Source organism: Vigna unguiculata, chromosome 11 (genome assembly GCF_037176805.1).
Source record: "Vigna unguiculata cultivar grain cowpea cultivar isolate G323 ecotype 2 chromosome 11, ASM3717680v1, whole genome shotgun sequence".
NCBI classification, from domain to species: domain Eukaryota; kingdom Viridiplantae; phylum Streptophyta; class Magnoliopsida; order Fabales; family Fabaceae; genus Vigna; species Vigna unguiculata.
This window is the reverse complement of record NC_140802.1, coordinates 39,681,739-39,690,593: the sequence shown is the minus strand read 5'-3', so window position 1 is coordinate 39,690,593 and position 8,855 is coordinate 39,681,739. Positions and strand designations below refer to the sequence as shown.

The 8,855-nt window shown below is 36.6% G+C and overlaps 1 protein-coding gene and 1 pseudogene across 8 annotated transcripts; both read left to right on the top strand.

Moving 5' to 3' along the window:
- Window positions 1–873: 873 nt before the first annotated feature.
- LOC114168259 (pentatricopeptide repeat-containing protein At3g29230 pseudogene) lies at window positions 874–4,869 on the top strand (annotated as a pseudogene). 7 transcript variants are annotated; one of them, XR_014986457.1, is made up of 5 exons: window positions 874–3,115; window positions 3,419–3,595; window positions 4,032–4,081; window positions 4,314–4,497; window positions 4,793–4,869. The product of XR_014986457.1 is annotated as a pentatricopeptide repeat-containing protein At3g29230 pseudogene, transcript variant X2 (transcript). The 7 variants fall into 7 exon arrangements; XR_014986456.1 differs by having other exon boundaries at window positions 4,032–4,095; XR_014986461.1 differs by having other exon boundaries at window positions 3,969–4,081.
- Window positions 4,787–8,149, top strand: LOC114168260 (T-complex protein 1 subunit beta-like). The gene is made up of 4 exons (XM_028053014.2): window positions 4,787–4,869; window positions 5,154–5,639; window positions 6,113–6,428; window positions 7,831–8,149. Exons 1-4 carry the CDS (start codon window positions 4,787–4,789, stop codon window positions 7,975–7,977), a joined length of 1,032 nt encoding a protein of 343 aa, XP_027908815.1. The 3' UTR covers window positions 7,978–8,149.
- Window positions 8,150–8,855: the final 706 nt, after the last annotated feature.

Sequence of the window (8,855 nt, the reverse complement as noted above, 5' to 3'; positions counted from 1 at the left end):
AATATATTTATTTAAAAGAAAATCAAATATTTATTTAAAACTTCACAAATCCACTCATACCTCATTCATCTCATATTATACTTTCTTTTCCAAAACTACTTTTCTACGTGTCTTCATAAATTACTAAATCAACTATTCATGGTCCTAACAAATCAACTACTTTTATATGAAAATTTCATATTGTAATTTAAGGATACGGTGATGGTGGAACCTGGAAGTGTAGGAACTATTATTTGCTGCATATAGTATTGGAGTGACAATCCATGAAGTACCCACACAGATTAGGACAAGACACAGACACGACGATATATATAAATTAAAAAAAAATATATTTTATGATCTAATAAAAATCAAGATAAACAATTATAAAAAGAAACAAAGTCTAAAAAAAATTTCTATAGTAAAAATTTATATATAAAAAATTTCTATAGTAAAAATTTATATATAACTGAAAATTAATATTTATATAAAAAATAGTCTATCAAGTATATTTCATAATCTAATAAAAATCAAGATAAATAATTATAAGAAAAAAAAATCTAACAAAAAAAACTTTTGTAACAGAAATATATATAGAAAAATATATTAATTATATAATCACATAAATTAATATAATAGAAATTAAATTATTTAAACATAAAAATAAAAAATGTCACAAATTAAAATTAATTATAATATAATATATTATATACTTTTAAAAAATATTAAATTATTAATTATTTAGTGTTATGTTATATTTTTAATTTTAATATCGTTATTGTAAAACATAATTTAAAATTTATTTGTGATTCTTTAAGTAAAAGTTCAATTTATTTTTCAGTACTTCCGTATCCAATATAATTTTGAAAGTATTTTCATAAAAACTCTTTCTCTTTCCTTACTTTCCTCTTTCAGCGACCCTATTTCTCTTTGCAAAGCTTCGAGAGTAAAATGGGGTTTAGAGAAACGGCCGCGTCTTGTTACCGCGTCTAATAACTGGGCCGTGTCTAGACCAGAGAAGAGTGTCCGACACCGCGTCGTACTTGCTTCCGACGAGTGTCCGCGTCCGCAACGCATCGGAAGCAGGGAAGCGCCGTCTCCGAGCCGTGTCGGAGCTTCCTATGGCAATGCAAATGCAAGTTCCGGTGGGAGGGAGAGTGCCCACATGGTTTTCTCGCCGGAGATTACTGGAAGAGAAGCTCTGCTACCTCCACAAGTGCACCAACCTCAACCATGTCAACCAAATCCTTGCCCAAATTCTCAAAGCTAATCTCCACCGTGACCTCTTCGTCGCTCCCAAACTCATCGCCGCCTTCTCCCTCTGCCGCCACCTCACTGCCGCCGTCAACGTCTTCAACCAGCTCCCCCACCCCAACGTCCACCTCTACAACTGCATCATCAGAGCTTACACCAACAACCATTCACACCCCTCTTTACCCTTCAACGCTTTCCTCCAAATGCAGAAAAACGGTCTCTTCCCTGATAACTTCACCTACTCTTCTCTCCTTAAGGCTTGTATCGACTCTTCCTCGCTCCCCTTGGTCCGAATGATTCATGCCCATGTTGAAAAAATCGGTCTTTACGGGGATATTTTCGTGCCCAATTCACTCATTGATTCGTACTCCAGGTGCGGGAGTTCCGGGCTTGATGCGGCCATGAGCTTGTTTTTGGTCATGGAGGAAAGGGATGTGGTCACTTGGAACTCTATGATTGGTGGGTTGGTCCGATGTGGGGAATTGGAGTGTGCGTGCAAGCTGTTTGATGAAATGCCTGAAAGGGATATGGTTAGTTGGAACACGATGTTGGATGGGTACACCAAGGCGGGGGAGATGGAGAAGGCGTTTGAGCTGTTTGAGAGAATGCCTGAGAGGAATGTTGTTTCATGGTCGACTATGGTTTGTGGGTATAGTAAGGCTGGTGACATGGACATGGCAAGGGTGCTGTTTGATAGGTGTCCGGGGAAGAATGTGGTGCTTTGGACGACGATAATAGCGGGGTATGCAGAGAAGGGGAATGCGAGGGAGGCGACGGAGTTATATGGGAAAATGGAGGAGGCTGAATTGAGGCCTGATGATGGGTTTTTGTTTAGTATTTTGGCGGCCTGTGCTGAATCTGGAATGCTTGAGTTAGGGAGGAGAATTCACACGTCTGTGAAGAAGTGGAGGTTTAGATGTAGCAGTAAGGTGTTGAATGCGTTTATTGATATGTACGCCAAGTGTGGTTGTTTGGATGCTGCATCTGAAGTCTTTATTGGAATGATGGCGAAGAGAGATGTGGTGTCTTGGAATTCCATGATCCAGGGGTTTGCCATGCACGGACATGGCAAGAAAGCGCTTGAGCTTTTCTCTAGAATGGTAGACGAAGGTTTTGAGCCAGATAGATGTACATTTATTGGCCTCTTGTGTGCTTGCACCCATGCAGGACTTGTTAACGAAGGGCGCAAATGCTTTTACTCAATGGAGAAAGTGTACGGGATCGTTCCTGAAATTGAACATTATGGTTGCATGGTGGACCTTCTTGGACGTGGGGGACACCTAGAAGAAGCTTTCACGCTTGTGCGCAGCATGCCTATGAAACCAAATGCCATTATATTGGGTACTCTTTTGAATGCTTGTCGGATGCATAATGATGTAGATCTTGCAAGAGCGGTGTGTGAACAACTGTTTAAGTTGGAGCCATCAGATGCTGGGAATTACTCCCTTCTGTCAAATATTTATGCTCAAGCAGGAGATTGGATGAATATGGCCAATGTAAGGTTACAAATGAAGAACACAGGAAGGCAAAAGCCTTCAGGGGCTAGTTTCATAGAGGTAGAGGAAGAAGTGCACGAATTTACTGTATTTGATCAGTCACACCCTAAATCTGATGATATATATCGGATGATTGATAGATTGGTTGAGGACCTCCAGCAGGTTGGATTTGTTCCAATGATACACCAATAGAGGCTAATGAAATCATTGGTTGCATTAGCATGAACAGCACAGCTGATTTGATGCTTCAAGAAATGTATATGATTTTTTAGCCGCGCTCAGCACTTTGCTTGTTTGCCAAAAACGAGTATACAAATCGTGTTATTGGTTGCAACCACTGGTTCTGCAACACAGGCCAATTATTTGTGTACTTGTGAGACATAGAGGTCGGTTGTGGGTTATTATGATTTTCGTTTTTTCATTTCTTGTTACTGATATCTACTTTTCTTCATTTCTCTGATATAACTTACATGTTCATGAAAGTGAATGACACTATTATTACCTATTTTCTCATATGTTTACTATGAAGATTAATCAGGAATTCTTGTTCGATCTTGTTTCCTATCCCACTATCAATGTTGACAAATGATAGTTGTAGAGGCTGTTGTTTGTACCTATCATTATACTTGTTTCCTATCCCACTATCACTCATTGTTATAGCTAATGCATACCACTTCTAAAATTTTCAGATCTATAATCTCTGTATAGAAGAAAGTTATGATCCTGCTCACTTTTATGGACGTGTGGAAGCATACCCCTTTGATGATAACCATGTGCCATCTCTTCAAATGATCAGAGATTTCTGTGAAAGTGTGGATTCATGGCTGTCAAGTGACCCCAAAAATATTGCTGTTATTCATTGCATGGTATGAGAGATCACACTTCTTGTTATAATCTTTTGTAAATTCCAAATAGGATTTAGAATTCATCACATTAAATTTTGGGGAAATAAATAACTCAATAAATATCATAGTATGCTACAAATGGGATTAAGTTGTTATGAACTTCACTTCATCTTCAGAATGAAACCTTCACTTATCTAAATTAGTTTTAAAGTTGTTTGACAGTTTGCCACAAATGGACTTAAGTTCTTATGGATGATTCCAAGATTAATTAGTTTGCTACAAAGAAGAGAATTCTTTAGATGTTAAATTTAAGAGTAAAATATTCTCTCCTCTAGCTCATCGAACTATAACTAGTTACATTTTTTTCTTATTTGTATTCTTTAGTATTATGCAGTAGGAAAAGGTAGAACTGGATTAATGGTGTGTGCATACTTAACTTATTGTGGCATGTCAGCAGATGAGGCTCTTCAACTGTATGCGGATAGACGAACAACCAATAATGAAGGAGTAAGTTAAATTAGGTATAGTTCCAACAATTTTAAAAGTAAATCTATCTTCACTAACAAAAGTTTTTGCTAATGTTTTTATCATTTTCAAAAAAGCAATGACTATCCACTAATGGTAAACTGATAAGAAATGAAATGGTTCTGAAAGTGAAAATAATATGTACTTTCTTTCAACTCAAGGAAATTAATCAAAGAATTAAGTTCATTAAATGTTATTGCCTATGTGGGATCAGGTATCAATACCAAGTTGTGGCATATTGGGATAGTCGACTTTCTAATTGTGTTCCAAGAGGAATTGGAAATGGAACACCACAAGTGAAGTTGCCTCAACCGTCTAGCTGAGAATTGCGGCGAATCAGGCTTTATGATACAGTCAACATTGACACTATATTCTTTGTCATCTCAGAGCTACAAGAGGCTAGTTCACCACTATCTATGATGCAACAATGTTTGGAATACTGAATTATCTTTCTAGAATGGTTTATAAAGGACACATTATATTTATTTTCTTGTTGGCATACTAATTTGGATTATTTACACGTTAATAGTCTGATTTAGGTTGGAATACTTGTACAAAACTGGTAATTGAGCTAATTATTAGTATTTCCCAACACATCTGTAGGATATATGAACATCCCTAAATAATGTATTAGATATAAGACTTGGTTTTTATACTCATCAAGATGGGTTTCCATGTTGTTTTCTGATGCAGGGAAGCACAAATTTAGAATCTATCCAGATTATAAAGAAACCTGGAGGCTCACCGAAGGATTCATTCTTAGATGAAGGGTAATATTGCTGAAAAGTTGGACTATTTTGCAGTTTGCAAATAGGAATTCTTCAACTTGTTGCTGAATCCTTATTGTCTTTTTATATCGAGTTGCACAAGCTGTTTCCAAGAAACTTGTGCAGAGTCGTGCTCATAAAAAAGGATGATTATCAACTTCTGCAATTTCCTGCATAATGAAGGATTTTGTGATAGCAATCTTGTCTTTTTCTTATAAGCATTGCTTAACATTGCATTGCTCTGGCAAAGTGTAAGCTATCTTAATTGAATTCATATTTTTTGCCAGATTCATTCTTGACAAGAAAATCGGTATTGGACAACCCAAAAGGATCGAGAATGCAAAGATACTGGTGGCCAACACTGCCATGGATACAGATAAAGTGAAGATATACGGTGCACGTGTTCGTGTTGATTCTATGGCTAGAGTTGCTCAGATTGAAACAGCTGAGAAAGAGAAAATGAGAGAAAAGGTGCAGAAGATAATAGGTCATGGTATCAACTGTTTTGTTAACAGGCAGTTGATTTACAATTTTCCAGAGGAGCTCTTTGCCGATGCGGGGATATTGGCTATTGAGCATGCTGATTTTGATGGTATTGATTGTCTGGCTCTGGTAACTGGCGGTGAAATTGCATCAACCTTTGACAATCCCGAGTCTGTTAAGCTTGGGCATTGTGACCTTATTGAGGAGATTATGATTGGTGAGGATAAACTAATTCATTTCTCTGGTGTTGCTATGGGGCATGCCTGTACAATATTTCTGAGAGGTGCTAGGTACATTTTATTCTTGTTATTACAAAATTCCTTTCCAGTGTTCTTTTACATAGTTAGGCAATTTAATCTTGATAAATGCTACATCAAATTTTGTCAGCTGAAGTTTTTTGTATTTTGGCCATAGGGTTTGTTTGTGATGTTCTGCTTCTATCAACCTTGACCAGAATCATTAACTATTTGTGGTGGATTATAATCTTATGCTGTTTCCATGATAACACAGTGATCTAACTACCAAGTGCTGGATTTCTGAATGCTACTTACTTTATTTGCTTGTCTTAATGTCTTCATGTCATCATAATGAATTTAGGCCTTTATGTAGTGCTGTTCCAATATTATATTTCAGTCAGTGCATTGTGAGCTGGACATGCTCAGGATTGTTTTATTTGTATGAATAGACCCTTTTTTTAAACAAACTAGAACAAATGTTGTTTGTATGTGCAACTTTAAGTCTGATGCATCTGCTTTTTTGGCAGCCACCATGTTCTCGATGAGGCTGAGAGGTCTTTGCATGATGCCCTGTGTGTGCTATCACAGACTGTAAATGGCAGCAGAGTGTTGCTTGGAGGTGGGTGGCCCGAGATGGTGATGGCAAAGGAAGTGGATGCATTGGCTAAGAAAACTCCAGGAAAGAGGTCTCTTGCTATTGAGGCATTCTCCCGTGCACTTTTGGCTATCCCAACAATCATTGCTGATAATGCTGGTTTGGACAGTGCTGAGCTGATTTCTCAACTCCGTGCAGAGCATCAGAAGGAGGGCTGTACTGCAGGAATTGACGTTATTTCTGGTTCTGTAAGTATTGAAACGAAGAGTTTGGTGAATTTGTTGAGTGATTATTATGATGTAGGATATTGCCTTGCTTCTGTTGTATGAAGTGCACTCTTGTCAGAAGAGCCATTTCATTTTGTAATGTAATGCTTTATTGTCATCTTTATTTATATGGGTAGCTGATCGTCTTTACTTTTCACTGGTCATGCACTGATTTCTGGTTTAGAATTAAAGGGTTTTTAGGTTCATATACTGATTTTTGGTATTTATTTTGATGTGCGCCATCAAAATATAAAATATATGTATATGTTCGCTGAGGGTATGTTTTTACAAGTATTTTAAGCAGCAGTTACATTAATTTATGGAACCTGCAATTTTAAAAGACATACTAGGATACATTTATCTCCTTTTTGAATCTGCAGAAGAAATGCAAAAGTACTATGTTGTAGTTCACCACTATATGGCACCCACCAATGTGAGGCAGCATAAGTGAACAAAAGCAGAAAAGGATCTCCAAATTTCTCAAAATAGTAACTGAAAAATTCCTTTACACTAGAATCATGGATGTGGATGGCCAATTTTTGAATAATTTTAACTAGTGGTAATGTTATATACTACATATTTATCTTTAAGGTGGCAAGCAATTTATTGCAGAACACCCATCCAGATAAGGTTGAGTGTTTGGTCATTTGTAATTTTGCTTCCTTGTGAGTTATAGTTCATAGTTCACAGTTTCAAGTTTTGGAAGCAACCTCTCTAGTTTGGAATGCGAGGGTGGGGTATAATGTTGTGTGCATACCCAACCCGGATCCCACTTGGTGGGAAGCGTGTGTTCGGTCATCCTTATGCTACCCATCCAGTTATTAGAGAGCATTGGTGTGGGTATATTTTTCATGTTTAAATCTTAAGATAACCTTCCTTAAACGAAGTTAGACATATCAAAAGTACAAGATGATGAAGTTGGGGATGGAACCACCTGTGTCGTTGTTTTGGCTGGTGAACTTTTAAGGGAGGTGGAAAAGCTGGTTGCAGCCAAGATTCATCCAATGACAATAATATCAGGTTCAATTCTTTTCTTTTCTACAATGGCTCAACTGCCCTTATCCTGAAAATGTTATTTATTTGCTTGTCTTAATGTCTTCATGTCATCATAATGAATTTAGGCCTTTATGTAGTGCTGTTTCAATATTGTATTTCAGTCAGTGCATTGTGAGCTGGACATGCTCAGGATTGTTTTCTTTGTATGAATAGACCTTTTTTTTTCAATAAACTAGACAAATGTTGTCTGTATGTGCAACTTTAAGTCTGATGCATCTGCTTTTTTGGCAGCCACCATGTTCTCGATGAGGCTGAGAGGTCATTACATGATGCTTTGTGTGTGCTATCACAGACTGTAAATGACAGCAGAGTGTTGTTTTTGTGGAAGGTTGGAGACATGGCTGAACGGGGTATATGCGAAGCATTCAAAGTCAAACAAGCTGTATTGCTATCTTCAACAGAGGCAGCTGAGATGATCCTCAGAGTTGACGAAATAATCACGTGTGCTCCAAGGAGAAGAGAAGATAGAATGTAAAATATGGTGAAGGTACCTTGGCATTTTCTGACGTACCATTAGCGAGTGCTGTGATTTTGATATGGTGGTTGTGATTGGAAAAACTGTTTGTAATGCTAAAAGTTTGTTAATTATGTTATTTGAATTTAAGAACACTCTTTCGAAGATATCAAGATTTTTCCTTTAACTTGCATCATACACACCCACTGCTTACAAAAAAAATTATAGACAATATTTATTCTGTTCTGCGAGTTAGTTAGTACTATTAAAAACTGGTTTCAAATTTGCTTAGCGAGTTAATTACTACTATTAAAAAGAGACATGAATGACTTTTTTGTTGTAGTGATTTCATCGAATGCGCAATGCTACAGAAAACAGAGTAACCTTTCATGAAAGGTTGGGTGAGTTTTCCGGTGGACATTCCAAACAAAATGGGTCGCTGTAAACGTATACTTTATTTTTTGGTATATATATATATATATATATATATATATATATATATATATTTTTTTTTTTTTTTCTTGTGAAAAATAGATAATAACGTCCTTGAACGGAAAATCTAATAGATTTGCGAAAAGTAAAATCTAATAGATTTGCGAAAAGTCATTGTTTTTGCAGTTGCAAAAGTGAAGGAAGTGTTGGACAACCGGTTGAAAATCGCCTTTGAGGGTGGTGTGCGACGTTACTTTTTCTTCTCTGCATTGTTCCTTTGTTTTATGTTTTCCCTCATTACTTCTTTCATTTTCATAATCAACTGAAAAAAATAAAATTTTCGGACTTTTTATGTAAAAGAAAGGCTTCAGTACCTATATAGACTTTTTTCGATTGTATTTTTGAATTGTTTTATATTACTTTATTCAACTCAATTACATGTACAGTAAATATTCACTTAAGTTCAC

Coding starts and splice junctions, on each gene's coding strand:
- LOC114168260 (XM_028053014.2), top strand. CDS start 4,787: ATGCAGGGAAGCACAAATTTAGAATCTATCCAGATTATAAAGAAACCT. Junction 4,870..5,153: donor GATTCATTCTTAGATGAAGG/GTAATATTGCTG, acceptor ATTTTTTGCCAG/ATTCATTCTTGACAAGAAAA. Junction 6,429..7,830: donor TTGACGTTATTTCTGGTTCT/GTAAGTATTGAA, acceptor TTTTTGTGGAAG/GTTGGAGACATGGCTGAACG.